Source organism: Podarcis tiliguerta, assembly GCF_965153285.1.
Source record: "Podarcis tiliguerta genome assembly, chromosome: 5".
Classification (NCBI taxonomy): Eukaryota; Metazoa; Chordata; class Lepidosauria; order Squamata; family Lacertidae; genus Podarcis; species Podarcis tiliguerta.
In genome coordinates, this window is record NC_139538.1 from 8,800,308 (window position 1) to 8,819,267 (window position 18,960).

General features: G+C 44.2%; 1 protein-coding gene across 3 annotated transcripts; it reads right to left on the bottom strand.

The window, feature by feature from the left end:
• Positions 1 to 163: 163 nt before the first annotated feature.
• Positions 164 to 17,869, bottom strand: RFC4 (replication factor C subunit 4). Of its 3 annotated transcripts, XM_083442380.1 has the most exons (12): positions 17,669 to 17,795; positions 17,214 to 17,283; positions 15,543 to 15,696; positions 13,919 to 13,997; positions 8,412 to 8,491; positions 7,187 to 7,306; positions 6,317 to 6,460; positions 5,924 to 6,044; positions 4,120 to 4,245; positions 3,005 to 3,085; positions 1,535 to 1,651; positions 164 to 355 (listed from the first exon to the last, which is right to left on the bottom strand). In XM_083442380.1, the coding sequence occupies exons 3-12, from the start codon at positions 15,674 to 15,676 to the stop codon at positions 260 to 262; spliced, it is 1,098 nt and encodes a 365-aa protein (XP_083298506.1). In that variant the 5' UTR covers positions 15,677 to 15,696; positions 17,214 to 17,283; positions 17,669 to 17,795; the 3' UTR covers positions 164 to 259. The 3 variants fall into 3 exon arrangements, with proteins under 3 accessions (XP_083298506.1, XP_083298507.1, XP_083298505.1); XM_083442381.1 differs by lacking the exons at positions 17,214 to 17,283; positions 17,669 to 17,795 and adding an exon at positions 17,847 to 17,869; XM_083442379.1 differs by lacking the exon at positions 17,214 to 17,283 and having other exon boundaries at positions 17,669 to 17,802.
• Positions 17,870 to 18,960: the final 1,091 nt, after the last annotated feature.

Consider the following 18,960-nt stretch of genomic DNA (forward strand, 5'->3'; position numbering starts at 1 on the left):
TATGAAAGGTGAAATGACAAATGCTTAGCTATGGCAGCACTGTATTAAGTATAACATTTAGGAAAAAAGTACAAGAATAAAAAGTTGCATTCCTTTTTTTAAAGCAGCAGAAATGCTGTAAAAGTAAAGCTCATTTTCATTGTACTGTTATACCACTAGAATGTCAGGCACAAAGGCTGTATTTTATTATCAAAAAGTACCACAAATAGCTGCATCAAATAGGATGAAGTAATGAAAAGGAAAATATTTTGCTGTGCTGTTAGTTGTTTTGAATTAGCTGCTGCATCACCACCGCACAGAGGCTAATCAACTGCAAGAACTCATCAGACCCATCTGCCAAGCACTTGTCTGTCTCCTGCCAAAAAAAGGAAAAGTTACGAGTTTTCAAGATCTCCCAAGATAACTATAAACGGCCTCGGTCCAGTATATCTGAAGGAGCGTCTCCACCTCCATCGTTCTGCCCGGACACTGAGGTCCAGCGCCGAGGGCCTTCTGGCGGTTCCCTCACTGCGAGAGGCCAAGTTACAGGGAACCAGTCAGAGGGCCTTCTCGGTAGTGGCGCCCGCCCTGTGGAACGCCCTCCCATCAGATGTCAAAGAGAAAAACAACTACCTGACATTCAGAAGACATCTGAAGGCAGCCCTGTTCAGGGAAGTTTTTAATATGTGACATTTTAGTGGATTTTCCATCTTTGTTAGAAGCCGCCCAGAGTGGCTGGGGAAACCCAGCCAGATGGGCGGGGTACAAATAATAAATTGTTGTTGTTGTTGTTTTATTATTATTTATTTTTATACATAATGCAGTCAGAGAAGAGCAGGCTTTTACACCTCCCTGCTTCTCTCAGGAACGTAAATTAGTTTTTCAAGCTGTTATAGGGAGCTTCAAAATCAAACTTTTGACCACCCCCAAGTACACTTTACTCAAGCCAACATTTTCTAAAGCTGGTTGGCAGAGCTCTGTATGACCATTTGTTAGAGGAATCCCTACCTGAATTTAAATTTGCATTTCTCAGCCAGTCTTGCAAGCAGGCACTGCAGTTGCCTGTAACTAACAAGACAGAAAAAGGCACACCCAAAAAGTTCTGCCTTTGTTTCTCCCTAGCAGGAGTCAAGCACACCTGTGAAATCTGTGTAAACTCATTGTGTCTTCCTGTTCTGAACAGCAATAAAATATCTCTGTTAATCACTGCATAAATGTAGAGCAGTGCTAAAAATCTTCCCTCTGCTTTTCCATCGTGTGTAATGACTAGACAGGTAAGCTCAAGCAAGTTGGCTGGGGTAACAACGGCCAATGTCCATTTCTCTTGAAGCCCTTCTTACCACTGCCTGTTACCATAAAAGGAGAATTGCCTCGTACAGGGAGAGTACCGTTAGTATACCATTCTTTGGGAAGAATTCACTAATGCACAAAGGATGCATTAGTGTACACAAAGTGTACAAAGTGCACAAAGTGTAAAGGATTTCTTATGGCCCCCAAACCACAAGCAAACATGCATTCTAGATATAAAAAGAACTGAAACAGAATGAAGACTCACAGCAAGCTTCTCTGCAATAACAGATTTCTGCTTGTCACTGAGATCCTTCCTCTCGATAATGGTATCATGAAGCTGGTTTATAAACTGAGTAGCTGCGTAACCTTCATTGATCAGATTCTGGACATAGGGGAAAACAAATATTGGAAGCAGCTAGCATTAGCCGATTTAAACTAATAAGCTACAGGCTTAGACAACCAAAACATTATATCAGTGCAGACAGAAAGTACTCCTTGACTTACTCTAAACCACAAAAAGCTGGAAGAGACAAAGCTTAGTTTATTGTTGGTTCCCTATTGCAATATGAGATTTCTGAAAATGGAGAGTAACGGTATTACCAAATACAAGCATGCTACATGATACAAATTCAGAACAGGTAGTTTAAATTGGATTTGTCTAATACCCAGAGGATTATTTGATGGTTCAGACAACAGGAGGCTATCTTGTTTTATTGTACGCAAGTACTATACCATTGTTTAATGAGTCATTTTAGACACAAATCAGATTATTAGCTTAAGTGAAGTCTCTGTGTCAGCCTCATTGAGTATTCTGGAATACGTGTGTGTGTCACATGCCTGAGCACAGACCAGCTGCCGGGAAAGACTAAAGAGTTACGATAAACTAAAAATGCATCTTCACAATTCATCTATTCCATCACCCAATTGTAAGGAAGTATATACAACACTAAAGCAAGAAGTGACGTTTGGGGAAGCTCTAACCTTAAAAACAGTTGTAGTTAGCTAAAGTTTCTTAGCATCACCAGGGGCCAAGTTGTGATGAAATGTTAGCCACTCCTGCTTTTAAAGTACTAACTTGCACTATTAATCGCAAGCCAATGTCTCATCCACCTAGTCTCACACTACATAAAGGCCATTTCATGTGCAGCTACCACTTATGCTTAGTAGGGCAGCTAGTGGAGCTGCCAAGGGGCTTGAAATGTCAGATTTGGCAGCAAAGGATCTGGGATTATCAGATGTGCCGCCCCACAAGAAGTGTGTTGGAGTTTAATGCAAGCCTACAGTTTTTGGGATACACCTTGCAATAAGGACTGTAGAGCTGTTTGCAGGTGTGTAAGGCACATTTTGTAGCTGGAGGGCCCCACTCCCTCTGGGAAACCTTTGGGGAAAGGGGGCACATGTCGGTGGACAGAGCCAGGGACAAAAGTGGGCAGTGTTTTTCTGGGTAAAATAAATTTTACCCACGCATAATGCATTTACTTCTGGGGATTTTTGTAACCAGGGAGTGCTGCTACTCCCTTTGAGAGTGCTTTCCCACCTAAGGTCACAGGGAATAAATGTCAGGGAGTTCATGTTACATTTACACCATGACTGGCTTAAAGACGAGCAGTTTTTTGTTTCAACATGCTTACATAACCACTACTACCTCCTCTACAACTTGCTAATACAGAAAGAGAAGTAGCATTAAAAAAAATCTGATCTGAACCTTGTACATTTTCGATCTAAAGCAAGCTACCTTTGTTGCAGCTTCCAGTTTTTCAAATGAACCACTCTGACATGCGGTTAGTAGACCGTCTAAAATTCCTTGAGGGACAATCTAAAACAAAAGATGCATAAAGAAAAACATCTCATTGAAGCGCCGAGAATAATAAATAAAAACAGTGACTGCAAGTCCTGATGTGTAAGCAAAAGTTCAGAAGCCACCATCAGAACATACCATTTTCCATAGGTCTTCTTCACTTCAACCAATGTTCTTGGGTTTACACACACCTTTTAGGTAGGAAAATCCTCATATGGCAACTGCTGCACCAGTGGTATTTTCCTCCAGTTTCATTCATCACGCAATGCCAAAAAGGGGATGGCAGAACCCCTTTGCCCCACGGTTAGTGAGAGCCAGCGGTTAGATTAGCAGCAGTAGATTAGTGAAAGTCGTGTGAAGTTGCAGTATCTGTTGGGGATACCGTAACTTCACCCCATGGCCTCATTTCCCTCCTGACAAATGGTTCAGAGTGGATTAGGTATCCTTCCTATGTTTTAACCACCCCTTCGTCATGGAACCAAGATGGTAGAAACATCAGTTCTGCCACATTTGCAATGCAATTTATGAAAGATTATCCACAGTGTTGATTTCTGCCATATTGTATGCCTCTCTGTCTTCTGCTGGATCAGCAAACATAAGTCTGTTTCAAACTTCCAGAACCACAGATATTCAGAGACAACATGCTCTGCCCCAAGATTCTGCTTTGGGAATGGATTTGGTCTCACATTTCCAAACATATAAATGATCCCATGACATAAATCGGTGAGATGCAATAGCATTCACCTAGTAAATAAACATGTAATAAATCAGTCAGACCTAGCAGAAACAGAAAATTAAGCAAAATGAAAGTGGATTGTATTCAAAAGCTTGTCTTCATGTTTGAATAATTCACAAGTGTCTATGGAATATATTTCTGTATGCCCTGTTTTGCACCCCTGTGAACTTTAGTATTCAGGGCAAGTCACGAAAGAAAAAGCAAGCGTGGTACAACTGAACAGATGGCTGTGAAGAAAAAATACCATTTTATGTAAGCAGTTTTCCAATAATTGCAAGCATAGACTGGGCCACTGAAATACGCAAACTAGACCTACCCCTGCAATTTCAGTGACAACTTTCTCAGTGACGTCTTTCCCGCCTGTTAATCGTGTAGCACTTTGAAGAAGTGTGATTGCTTTTCTCAAGTCCCCTTCTGATGCATGGACAAGGTAAGAGACTCCCTATGGAAGAAATAAATACTGCTTTATAGGAAAATCAAAGAAGAGATGAGACAGTTGAGATCCTTTTCTGAAGTACTCTTCTTTTCCTACAGCAGATTCCATATCTTGCCCAATTCAGAAGGAAGGCTAACACGTTCAGGGGGCGAACACAGCACTTTCCCCATTTGTCACATGTAGTTACACATTTTCCTTCTCAACTACAAATCAACAAATGCTCTCATGGTAATCACGTTATAAGTGGTGTGATGTGTCCCCATGGCTTTTTTCCAACACTGTCAGATCTCTGTATCACAACACGGATAACGTTCTAGGAACACAAGAGTAAGCTTTATGTTTAATCTCACAAGTTTGAGCTAGAACAGAATGCTTCCTTTAGCAAAGTTAAGCAAATATACAAATAATTTGCAAATAGGTTTTCCTCCTCCCTCTTCTGTAACTATGTGTGAGCTCTCTCACTGCTGCCAGAGAGGCCTACTGTGTTTATTTAAACAGGGATGCGGTTCAGTGTGACTGCAGATGCCAGGACTGGTATGAATGGGTAGGCACTATTTGCTCCAGACAAAGCCCTGTGACGCTGGCATCATGAGGCTGCAGCACTCCTGAATAAAAGCAGGGTAGCATGTGTCTTGATACTGCAGAGGCAGGCCTAAGCTCAGCCTCTCCAGCACTGCAGTCTGCACCCTAGCTTAATAAACTTAATAAAGAGGTAAGGCCACACCACTGCACTGCAAAACCACTTGTGTACTCTAGAATGCCACTAGTCTGTACTTTGAACTTGTGGCACACTTGCCAAAAATACTAGCCACCACTGACCTGGCACAGAAATTCCCTAACTACGCTTAATTACCCGTATTTTTCGCTCTATTGGACACACCGGACCATAGGACACACCGGACCATAATAGGGGAGGAATAGGGGAAAAAACTTTTTTATTGTTCTCCCCCTCAAAAACAAGGTGCGTTCAAGAGCAGGCCTTGCCGCTGCCCCCCGAGCTTGTGGGGCTGGCAGTGGGGGGAAGCGCTGCTTTCCCCCACCGCCAGCCTCAAATATCCCTGAAGCCTTTGGAGCGCAGCTGCACTCCAAAGGCTTGAGGCTTCGGGGACATCCTTTGTGCCTTCACCCCGCTGCCCTGCGGAGGCTTTGTGCAGCCATCCCGAAGCTGGAACAGCGAGACGGAGGGCTGCGCAGCGACCCGTCTCGCTGTTTTGGCTTTGGGGACAGCCTTTCAAGCCACCGCAGGGCGGTGGGCTGCGGAGGCTTTGCGCAGCCATCCCGAAGCTGGAACAGCGAGATGGAGGGCTGTGCAGCACCCAGTCTCGCTGTTTTGGCTTCGGGGACAGCAGGCTGCTATCCGCAGCTTCCTGAAGCCTGGAACGCGATAGGAGTCGGTGTGCAACGACCCCTCACTCTCCAGGCTTCAGCAAAAGCCTGCATTCGCCCCATAGGACGCACACACTTTCCCCCTTCATTTTTGGAGTGGAAAAAGTGCGTCCTATAGAGCAAAAAATACGGTATTTTGACTAAGTTGTAGGACCAACGCCCCTTCTGTAAAATATGGGTAATGATTATACTATGCATGTAGCTCAGCAGTGACCCAGAAAAAAAGACACTAAGCATTGCGTTCGTCTCTTTTCACAGAATTAAAAACAATGAATCTCTGAATGAACAGAAAAGCTACCTCACTGCTGACAGTCACATTCTCCTTTTCAGCAATGTCTAGAAGTCTCTCTTGCTGGATTTTGTCTGAAAGGGGCTTGAAACGAAATTTGGAGCATCGAGATGTTATGGGTTCAATTATCCTGTGAAAAAGAGAAAGTGAAACGCAATTACAAGAGGAATCCGTCCTCTCTAGTTTCCGCAGAACACAACAATATACTTTCCACTACTTCCTGCCCCTTAGCAATAAAATAAAATTTAGCAATGCATCAATTGTGCTACGTTCCTCATTTCCCAAGGGGAATTAAGCAACTCTTTACAATGCAAGTTTAGGATTTTTACAATGGGAACCAGGAAATAATAAATATTTTCCATCAAACAATAAGTAAGAAAGCATGGTGAAACCCATACATACCTGCTGATGTAATTACAAATAAGGCAGAAGCGTGTTGTTTTGGATTCTCTCTCCATGGTGCGCCGTAAAGCTGCCTGGGCTGCTGAGGTCATAGAATCCGCTTCGTCCAAGATTATAATCTTAAACGGGGGACACGGCTTGCCACTAAACACACACCCATTGCAAAAACATGCATTAACAACTTTAGGTACTAGTGCAGGTTATATTTGCAAATCCAACAAATGATGATATCAGTATTGCTTAGCCACTTTTATCCATTTCTGAGATTTGAAATATGTTTTAATATTTCAGAACTTCTATTTCAAGGATGACACGTGTCTCAGAACATATCCTGTTCAAGTTCTGACAGTGTAATCAGGGCCGGCCAAGACAATCTGCTTCCTGTTGTGAAGGACAAGATAACGTCCCTCACACTGTTCCAGCGTACTGCAATCTTGAGTTCCCTGGTGTTGTGGCCCACAGACTCCCATCTTCCCCAGCCAGCTTGGCCATAACTCAGCCAACTCTTCAAGTAGCTGACAGACTGAATGTTGGAAATAAAATGTCACACACAACGACTGACAAGCTGCTGTCTGTATGCCAGCAACTGAATCATTCAGGGTGCAGTAGAAGACAAGTGCATTCAGCATTTGGGAAGCTTGCACACAGTTTCACGGCTTCCATAAATGTCCTATCGGGTACAGTGGTGCAAGACATGTGAAGGATAAATTCCCTCAGAATGCAGTTATGCTCCCGTGACTCACTCGAGAGCCCAAAATCCACCGTGCGATGCTGACTCGTGGCTTAATTTAGCATTACAGAGCGAACCCTTATAAAACTAAAGCAGAGAGAAATACAATCCTACAAAGCAGCTTTGATCATTGCGCTTACTCTGAACGACTTCCCGACACCGTTAGTTGAGCAAAGCTCTTCACTTTCTCTCGAATGACTTGTATTCCACGTTCATCGGATGCATTCAGCTCGAGGACTCTCTGCCGGAACAGTTCGGGCCTGTTTATCAGAACAGAAATTCAGCCAATTTTTAACCTATTTGTTATACCGAGCTATTAATCTGGTTTTGCATTTTGAATTCTGGATGCTGGTTTTCCTTGGTTAAAACAAGGTTTTAACCAAGGAACAAGGTTTTCTCGCTCCCCTTCCTCCCTTTTGTTTGGGGAACTGGACTACAGATTCATTATTTATTTAACTTATGAATCACTTAAGGCATTATTAACATCCCAAAGTGATTTGACAAAAAAAATGAAACTATAAAAACAATTGTGCCCAATACAGATACAGACTAGGATAAAGCATCTCAACTTGAAAGGCTCTAAGCTCTGGATTTTCCGTATGGTTGGTCCAGATCAACATTTTCCAACCAAGCGTCCTCTATATGTTCCCTACTACAACTCCCATCAGCTGTACTTGATAGGTCTGGTGGGAATTGCAGTCCAAAACATCGAAATGGCATCAGCTTAGTGAAGGCTGTATTAGAAGGCATACAAGGCCTTCTCTAGCTCTATGATTAGTGAGCAGAACGTCCTAAATTTGTTAAAACTTCTATATTGATTGTAAAAGGAACTCAATTAACAAAACACTCAAATCACTGAGTGACATTCCCCCCATTTCTGTGCATCTCTTCCCTATATATACATGCAAGTTATGAATATGCAACTGAAGGAAAATCTCAGTTTTAAAAAACCCACCTAGTCTCAAGGAGGAGACTGCATGAATGGGGGTGGGCAGTTCAAGTACCTGTCTCGCTCCATAATACATAGTGTTAGACTTTGTGGCCACAAATTCTGCAGCCATGCATTACTGTTTTGCTTCCAAACACTCAAAATCATCATGATCTCAGTTTGGAAAATTAACTTTTGGTTACCTTTCTTAAAGTCTCAGCTTCAGTAACTATGCCTTAAAACTGTTCTGCCGACGTTAACTACAGGTTTATCTCTCCTGGAGGAAGAGAAATGCCTGCAAACTCAAGATTCACTCTGCCTAATTTCTGCCTCTTCATGTTGCACTAAACCAAGTGCCTACTATTAAGTCACCAAAAGTACTAGAGGATTGACGGACTCAAAACAGACACTTGAATGCCACTAGATCCCACACTTACCCAAAGAGTTCTCTGGCTGCTGCCAAAATAGTGGATGTTTTTCCAGTTCCAGGTGGGCCATAGAACAAGAGATTGGGAAGCTGCAACAGCAGGAGGTTAAACAATTCTGTCATACAATATTTTGTAAGTGGATATTTTAGAGGAACAAGAAACCTCAGGCGATGTTATCATTGAGTATTTGTTTTACAACACTTACATAGGTGTCTATGCCAGAACTCAAGCATGGGACACGATTCTGCAAATAAGAGTTGTGTATAATTGCAGGCATAGATTTTAATCTGATCAATATTTACCGGCCTGTTTCAAGTGCTATCTTTATGTTTTAGTTTTTTATTTTCAAAGTGTTGTAATTGGTGACCCCAAGACAGAAGGAAAGAAGTGAAACAGATGCTTTAGATAATATTTTAAATACTATACAGAGATGCATACTTGAGTTGGACACAGGACAGGTCAGTAAATGATTTGGTCAAACAGAAATCTAGTGTTCTAATTAATTTAATACTTTAAAGTAATAACAAAAGGCAATTTAATCATCAACAGGTCTGGTAATTATGCTAACTATGAAATGAACTAATTGTGAATAAATGATATTAAGTTGCTTTTTTAAAAAAAAATTAATTATAACAATTCTTGTAACAATGCAAAGGAACATTTTCTATTAAAATCAACAAGAGTTACTCGCTTTGGATTTTGTCACAGAACACACACAGAAGTGTCTTTTGTGTTTTACTTCAACCAATTTCCTTCAGCTTTTTTTTTTTTTAAATAGTGACTGTTTATGCCCAATCCCTCAAAGGACCTGGGGGGGGGGGCAGAATAGCCAGATCACATTGAGGAAGTCCTTCAGCAAGCAAGACTTTTGTTGCAGAGCAAGTCTAGGGGACCAGGAGCCCTCACACACCTGCTGACAAAATGACACTATAATAAAATTGAAATACGTAAATGGCCACCTATCCAGCAGCATTTTTGGCTTCATGGAACATTGGGCTGCAGGCAAATACCGTATTTTTTGCCCTATAGGACACACTTTTTCCCCTCCAAAAATGAAGGGGAAATGTGTGTGCGTGCTATGGGGCGAATGCAAGCTTTCGCTGAAGCCTGGAGAGCGAGAAGGGTCGGTGCGCACCGACCCCTCTCGCTCTCCAGGCTTCAGGAAGCTATCCGCTAGCCGTGGGAGACCCAGCTCTCCCACGGCTAGCGGAGACCTTGCCGGCACCCAGAAGCATGGGGCGCACTGAGCTCCGCACGCCCCAAGCTTCGGGATTGGCGCAGCGCTCCGCTAGCCCTGGGAGAGCCGCATGGCTCTCTCACGGCTAGCAGAGACCTTGCCAGCACCCAGAAGCTTGGGGCGCGCTGACCTCCGCATGCCCCAAGCTTCGGGATTGGCGCAGCGCTCGGCTAGCTGTGGGAAAGCCGTGCGGCTCTCCCACGGCTAGCGGAGACCTTGCCGGCACCCAGAAGCTTGGGGCACGCTGAGCTCCGCATGCCCCAAGCTTCAGGATTAGCGCAGCGCACCTGGGGGGGGGGATAAAAAAAATTTCCTTTATTCTCCCCCCCAAAAACTAGGTGCATCCTATGGGCTGGTGCATCCTGTGGGGCGAAAAATACGGTAAGTAGGCTGTCAATTAGAATCACAGAACTGTATAGTTGGAAGGGACCATGAGGGTCATCTAGTCCAACCCCCTGCAATACAGGAATCTTTTGCCCAACAAGGGGCTCAATTGACAATATTTGATCAGTACATACTAACTAATGAACATGTATGCTTTAAACATTAGGGCAAAAAATAGAAAGAGAAAGAAACCAATGGGATTTCTGGTCCTTTCTCTTGCAACCACAGAAATGTCAGACTGTCTTTTGAAAGTCATCCTCTCCACTCCCCTTTTTAAAAGAACCTCATGCTTGCATTTTAAAAATCTGTGTGTGTTTGTCTCTGACTATTGCAAAAGATAAAAAGTAACGCCAATCTTTTTAAGGATCCATTTGCCACTTAGAGCTCCATGGAATCCAATCATCCCCTTGGATGCTTAGCTCTGTGGATTCCAACCTCCATTCTTCATAGCATGTTTAGGATTATACAGGACCCATCTGAATTTTCATTTTCATAATGGTATGGCAGGAATAATGCACTATTCTGCAGGTTTGTGGGCTTCATACACAAGCAGAGCTGCACACCAAACAGCCACTATCCTGCTACTTTATAGAAAACCTACACTTTTGGTACTTTTATAGAAAACCTACACTTACCAATCAATGAATGAATACCACCAACTTGAACAGCACATTTAGCTGGCACCTACAGTAAGGTCTGATGAAGGATCTCCTAATCCTTTATCTAACTTAATGGCTGTATTTTTAGCAGAGCTGTAACATGACCAAGCTATGCTATTTCTGACTGTTGCCAATGATGAAGTTATGGTGCCTATAGGTGGCCTATTATCAGGCTAAAGATACGTGGAAATTTACAACACATGGTGCAAAACACTTTCAAAAGCATGGGCATTTCCACGAGGAAAACATGTTATAATCGTAGGGTTGGAAGGGACCCTGAGGATCATCTAGTCCAACCCCCTGCAATGCAGGAAAATGCAGCTGTCCCATACGGGGATCGAACCTGCAACCTTGACGTTATCAGCACCACGCTCTAACCAACTGAGCCATTCTAACAAGATGTAGACTGATTTGAAGACACTGGTGAATTGATTGCTTATTATTTAACGATGGTCAAATATCCCATGTAGCACTCTGAATCATCTTAAAATGAAACTATTCAATACAATAGCCAGGACACAAATAGCTACTTCAGGTGCTAAAGAGACTGGACATGTTCAGGGGCAGATTAAGGTGCCCTGGAGCAGTGCTGACAAGAGATATCCTGCTTTTTAACATGTGAAAATGTTGTTGTAGTAGAGTTCTTAGAAATAAGCTATGTGCAACCCATCATTACTGTCCTGCCCTTCCCCCACAATTATTAGCACCTAGCCTTAGCACTTGATATCTCTTCCAAAGAATGCATGAGATGGAGTGGCAGTTTAGCTGCAAGTTTTAAGATGTTCCAGTGGAAGCATATCTTCTTCAAACTCCAGCTAAATATTCTTACCAAAAGATTAGGTTGCGAAGTATTTTATTTACTTAAAAGCATTTTTATCATGCTTTATCGCAGCAACTTACAGATGTAAGACCTCAGGCATCTTTTTTTTTAATGACACAAAAGGAAAAGGAATGGGGGGGAGGGAGGAAAACAAAAAAATCAGGTACTATTTCTTAGTTACAGAGTTCTTGTAATAAACAGCTGGAATGAAAAGATTACAAGAGTAGGAGGAGCCAAGTACTACTGGCCTTTCGTACAAAGTAGATACTGGGAAGAATGATACAAAGCATGAATATGATTAAACATGATGCACATTTCCCTAGGAAGGCAAGATTGAGCTCTATGTGAAACATCAGGTACAGAAAAAGGGTGGCATTCAGCTAATTTTTTGCTCTAAGGCAAAGGTAGTTCCTCCCTCCACACATGCCCTATGCTGTCCCTAAATCTGCTCTGGAGGACTGAGGGAAACTCCTGAACAGATCGTAGGGGCATGCAGAAGAAGAGGGGGAAGAACATTTCATTGTGCAAGAGGGAATCCTTGGACTGATGGAATGCTCATCTTAGCTCTATGTTGAATACAACCAATACAGTGAAGAAGTTTGGGTCTATGTACAAGAGGAGCAGACTTCCATTCATGCAACAGGACTTCCCCCGCTTCCCTTCTCCCTGAAGCCCCCTAATATCTACTCCAGAAGATCCCCCAATCCTTTACAGCAAATTTGAGAACTGTTCAAGGAACTTCAGGGCAGGGGAAGGAGAGGAAGAGGAAGGGGGAAGTCCCATTGCAAGAGTTAAGTCCACTTGTACAATGTTCTATTTCACATAGACTAGGCCGGATTTATAATGGTGCCATTACATTAACTGTACCAGATTATTTTTTGTAGTCCTTGAAAGCTTATGCCATAGCCCACAGTACTTATTTTGTAGTACCTTCGTGTGTTCCTTTCAGGGTAAGGGGGAGCCTTATTCGGAAAGGCCCTAATCTCCTCAATCAGGCCTTGCACCCAGACATCCAGTTTTCTACAGTTTAAACTGGTAGGTCTGGAGCTTCAGCATTATCTGTCAACCATTTGTCCAAAGTCAATCATCACCACAGAGGTAGAAAAAGGCAGGAGGTAAGGCACTGTGACCTAAGGGTTGGCTTGCTCTGCTTATTTGATGTTTTGCTGAGACAAAAGTGCAATGGGCAACTGGCTGCAAGCAGGTCAATGGAGTGTGAAATGTCTGCATGCAGTGGAGTGCTGGATTTGGCCTGGGAGGAAACCTGAGATGGGGCAAGCAAATTACATTGACCTTTTCTGAGACCCAAAGTACGGGTGTATTTTTGGGCCAGAGAGCCAAACCAGCCACTAACATAAACGACAAGAGAAAGGCCAGGGCGGGGGAGGGGCGGAGTTGTCTCAGCTTCTATTGCAGCATTTTAAAGCATTGTTTAACAACCCTAAAAATACACATGAGGTTGTAACTTCTACGCATAGAGGAAATGCATTAAAATTAATGACTGTAAGTTAGTCATGCCTGTTAACTTCAGTGGGTTTGTTGTGAGTAGGACTAGCACTGGATATGCAACCCTGGTTGTTTCAGAGTTTGGTGTTCATTTGCTTCTTTTAGGAAATGCAGAGGGAAGCCTTTGAAGTTTATTTCAGCAGTGGCACCGGGAAAGGGCTGATTAAACTGGGCAGGAGCCGTAGCTCAGCGGCAGAGCAGCACACTGGTCAGTCTCTGGCATCTCCAGAAAGGGCTGAGAAAGATGTCTGTCTGAAGTCCTGGAGAGCTGCAGCCAGTGGCGTAGCGTGGGTTGTCAGCATCCGGGGCAAGGCAAGTAATTTGCGCCCCCTAACCCATGGATTTGCGCCTCCTAACCCGTGGATTTGCGCCTCCTAACCCGTGGATTTGCGCCCCCTAACCCGTGGATTTGCGCCCCCTAACCCGTGGATTTGCGCCCCCTAACCCGTGGATTTGTGCCCCCTAACCCCCAGATGTTGCGCCCGGTGCGGCGGGCCCCCCCTGCACCCCCCACGCTACGCCACTGGCTGCAGCAAATCAGTATAGACAGTACCGTGCCAGATGGACCAATGGGACAATGCAGCTTCCTATACCATTCCAGAACTTTTATTTCTGGTTGGTTTTTTGCCATCAAAATCTATTCCCCACAAAAGGAGTCCCAAGAGCATGATACCCCTGGAGACTCACTCAAGAAGTTGTCCCATATTACACGTTAACTCTCAACTGTTAAGGATTTATTGTAATTTTTGTTGTTGTTCTGGGAGCTGTTCTGGGAGCATACAGCTGCAGAACGGCCAATAAATTTTATTCTGACTATATAGACACAAAAGTATGATACACAATAATTATCTTCTACTGGAAAAATTAACTTGCATATGCCACAAAGCGTTGGGAGAACTGCATCACTCACGTCAGCTCCTTGTAAGGTTTTCTTCAGTACTGCAACAACTTCCTCTTGAAATGCAACTTCATCCATGCATTTTGGGCGGCTACATAAAAAAAAGAATTAAAAAAAAACTTAGCATGTATTATTAATATTTTCTGAACAGAAGTATCGATACATGTAGCTTCTGTGTTCCTTTAGATCAATGAGCAAAGCAATTCTCTTTTATGGAAGTTAGTGGTCCAAGGATGCAGAGCACAGCTGTCACAGTTGTGTCACCCATCCTGTGGAAGTCATTCCAAAGACCTGCTTTTGGCTTCCTTGCTATTTTCACTGCCTGCTGAAAATGATTTTAGGAAAACTTTTAAATGAATACACTGCAAAGTCTAATAAATTTCTGCAGCTGCCAGCTTTTCTTTTTCTTTTTCCAGAGATAAACAAGCAACTAACCCGTCAAATATGGAGCTTAACAAATATTTCAGTCAAAGCAGCAAGTCTTAATAGCTAATACTCTGATGCAAAAAACAGACATCTGGCGATGTAGTAGCCAGCCACAGATGAGCAACCTGGCCTGCGTGTGCAAGCATCGCAACATCAAAGAAGCTGTCAACAGAAGTTCAGCTTCTACTTCTCCACAGAAAGAACCTCTGCAATTTTCCACAGGCCACTCCTCTGACACTGCACTGCTTATATAGGAGAATTAACTTTGGTCTGGCATTCATATAACACTGTCCTGTGAAGTGAAATAGAGCACCAACACAAGGAGAGGCATAATATAAGTGGAGACATCTAGTGGTTACAGTCATAGTCATTATTTAAAACAGTGGTTTTCAACCAGTGTGCCCTAGCACCCTGGGGTGCCTTGACTGATGGTCAAGGGTGCCGAGGGCAACACTGGCCTCTTTCCTTCCCTTTCTCCTCAAATGCCTTCTCGGGTCTCTGCCTCCCAAAGGCCTGCGTGGCTGCTTGTTACAGCAGCCCTGGCTACAAGCTTCCCAGGCGAATGGTGCCTCTGGGCTCGCCTGGGGTGCTGGTTGTCAGGAGCTGAGGTGGCCTTGGAGTAAGCAAGCAAGGGAGGGAACCCAGCCAGCCAGTCCACCAGCCCCAGGCACCTCTCTTTGGGGTGGGGGGGGGGGCAGCTCAGAGACCATGGGTGGCGGCTGCCCAGAGGACTCCCAAGGAGAGGGGAGAGGAGGTTGAGGGAACACTCCACAAGGGAAGGGTGAGGGGCTGCCAGCTCCGCAGGCAAGGGGTGACATAACTGGGCTCCTGAGCCCCAAAGAATGTAGCTGGTCAAGGGAGCCATGGACTCCCCAAAAGTTGAAAACCTATGATTTAAAACACCTCCAATGTAGATGATCACATTCCCCTAGCAATGGGGCTGGGAAACTTTTTATGCCAAAGGCCACATTTCCACATGGACAACCTTCTGGGGGCTGCATGCCAGTGGTGGGTGGGTCAAGAGGAAATAGTGGGCAGATCAACAGATGCAATTCTTTATCTTTGCACAGCAGGGTACATGCCAGCCATACAAGAATCAATTTCTACACACCCCTTCACTCAGGCAAGCAAGAGGCATTCTTCATCCTTCGCATTCCTCTTGGGCAATTACACCGCTCATTTAGATTCCAAAGCAGAATCCAGTACTTACTATTTTTCCACCCAAGGAATAGCTCTGACCCTTTTGCCCTCCCCACTGCCTCCTGCAGTGGCAGCTGTTCCCCGATCTTTGGTAGATGGGGGTTTAGTGCTGATTGAAGATGGTCCTTTCAGAAATGCCTGCATTGCTGCTGTTTCTCACCAGTCTGCAAAGGAGGAATGGGAAGGAAATGATGCACATGTGTCATTTGAAAAATTAGTTTTCTCAGTTGCCTCAATTCTGTCACCACTGATAAGATTAAAAAGTGAAGCAATTACTTTTGTTGAACCATTTCATTTATAAGCAGAAAAGCCTTCAAGGCTATATTTTTTTCTTCTGATATAAGAACAAAAAGGGTGAAAAGTCTGCAAGGTTACGTTGTCATATGATCAAGAACCAACAAAGCCTTTTTACTCAGAAATGTCATTTTCACACTTTAAAATCATGAGATTAATATAACAGGAACAAGTAGTTTAATTTTGCTGATTTCATGGACCAGCTGGCTTCCACCTCAATAGAGGAGAATGTATCAGATCCAGCTTTTTATAAAGTGTGTGTTCCAGGAGCAGGCAACAAGATGCCCTTCACAATTCAGAGAACTGTGGTGTACAATTCCCATCAACCCCAAACAGTATAGGCAACGATATGGGATTATGTGAGTTGTAGTCCACAGCACCTGCGTAGCATCACATTGGCTATCTTGTGGTGTGTGTTTTATTTGGACCAGTCATGAGCTGCACCCAATCATGGCTTCTCTATGCACATCCATGAAACATACACTACAATCTGCAAGCAAGTTGTACAGAAACCTTGATGACAATTACACAACTCCTCCGATGTCCATGCATTCTTCTTTACAGTGAACAGTCCTCTATCTGAAGGGCTGTCAGAGAACACTTTGCTGTGTTCTCACTTTTGAAGGAGTCCCTGGCTTACATCTCTTGTTCAAAGATAAGCAGACTGTATCAAGCTCCCCAAGTTCTGAGATCTGGAGGGGCGAAGGGACAGCTCAGTCAGTAGAGCATGAAACTCTTAATCTGAGGGTTGTGGGTTCAAATCCCATGTTGGGTAAAAGATTCCTGCATTGCAGGGAGCTGGATTAGATGATCCTTGTGGTCCCTTCCGACTCTACAATTCTGTGATTCTATCACCCTGCCAGCAGTTCTGCCACTATCTAAAATCCTGTGAGACAGTCAAGCAAGAGACTGCCTTTTCTGCGGTAGCCACACACACACATCTCGATCACTCTCCCTCCAGGAGCATTTGGCCCCATCCCTACATACATTTTAGGCGCACCTTTTTTGCACAAGCCCCTTTGGGGTGGGACACTATACACGACTTAACTGTAACTAAGCTGCATATAGCCCACCCTGAGACTGCATGGGGGAAGAACAAGCTATAAATACAAATAAGCAAGCAAGCAGCCCTAAGGAAGCGGAGCAGTTGGGGCCTGGAAGCTGCCTGTCAAAAGCAGGTGGACAGCAACAGCAACCCCCACCCCCATTACTGCGGGAGGGCGTTTCTATTTCAGTTTGTCCAATTTTTCCAAATTTAAATGTCAACATACGTTCATATATATATATATATATAATATACACGTTCATATATATAATATAAACAGTGTGTGTGTGTATACACACACAGACACATATATAGTTTTATGCATATATATCTATTACCTACATATCTATATCTATCAGTGCGATGATTTTTGTCTCTCTGGTTGGTTGGATGTAAGTCGCTTTGGGCTGCCCTGGGCAGGATAAAGCAGCAGCAACAACAAGTGTAAGCAACCACCCTCCGCCCACCCCCTCAATGCTCCAGCTACATAATAATAATAATTTATTATTTATAATATAAAAATTTATATTATTTATAATTTATTATTTATACTTTGGGCGGCTTCCAACAGAACACTAAAATACAATACCCTATTAAACATTAAACGTAAACAGTGCTATGTTATCTAAGTAAACACAGGGACTCTTCGCGGCCCACAAAACACAGCAGTGCCCCGGATCCCTGAAGGGGGTGGGACAGAGGTGGTGGAATAAACTCCCTTCTTCCCCTCCCCCCCCCCGCTCGCTCCTTCAAGGGGTTCGCCACCGCGTGCGCCCCCCCCCCCTCATTAAAGGCACCTGCGAAACGGCCGCGCGCACAGATCTCCTCAGGCCTTTTTAGCGCGCAGCTGAAGCCGCCTCCCTTTCCCTTCCCTTCCCCCAGAACTCCCGCCAAAACCCATCGTTTGGGTCAAGGGGCGGGACCACTTCCGTGTATATACGTATGTATGAGGGCGCGCTAGCAATATGAACGGACCATAGAGATCCGACGCAAGATTCCGTTCCCCGAGGGAGGGAAGGGCACTGGCGCGTCACGTGCCGCGCCATATATGGAGATGTGGGCCGGCCGTCCCTCGCCGAAAGCGGAGAGGCGAACGTCGTTTGCGAGAGGGAAGCGACGCGCGTGCGCTGACCTGTAAGCTCCTCCCCGCGTTGGATAGACGAGGAGGAGGGAATTGCCCGCGTGAGAAGAGATTTGAGCATGCGCGCACAAAGTATTGCCGACCATTCCTTGCAGGCGCGGGTCGTGGGGCGCATGCGTGCGCGAGAGTGTGTCTCGAGTGTTGAACTTGTGTTTTAGCTGCAGGCAGCGTTTTGTTAGTCATACGGGGCTGTCCGTCGCTTATTGGAAACGATGTAGAAATCCAGGCAATTTGAAACGTTGAGGGTCCGCACCCACCAGCCCACTCCTTTTATGTTCATTCACACCAGGGCCGACCCTAGACATTTAGACACCTGAGGAGAAACACAAAATGGTGCCTCACCCGCCCTGTCAGGGAAGAAGGCATGAGGGAAGAGCTGCATGAGGAACAAGAGCGAGGAATAAAGATCTATATTGGGAACAACAGACAAATAAATACCTACATCATGATCTGCTCCCCCTGTGGATCCTGCCGCCTGAGGCAATCGCCTCATGAGTGGGCCGGCCCTGATTCAGACTGATACTGTGAACTGTGAAAATACCTTTTGGGTGTTTTTCCCCTGCCTCCTCTTTTTTTATGCAATTTTAATTAAATTTTTAGTTTTACAATTTAAAATACTCGTTTTACATCCTTAAAATGACAATCTCTTCCCTTCTCTTTCCATGGTTCATTTTAAGTATCATAAACCCCTGCATATTTTACAAAAACTATGCAATTCAGTATTCCATTATTGCAGCCATCAAAATTTGTTTACACTGCTGGATTTATCTTAATGCTGCTAGCGTTTTCAGCTGTACACAATCACACCAAGGAGGAGGAAAGCAACCAACCACCTCAGATGGTTGGCATCCGTCAGTCTCGAGAGACAAAGGAGTGCGCCTCCGGGGGTGGAGGGAGCCAGTGTTAGCAGCATTGAAGTGACCTCCCTGGGGCGCAAGCCTGGGCAGT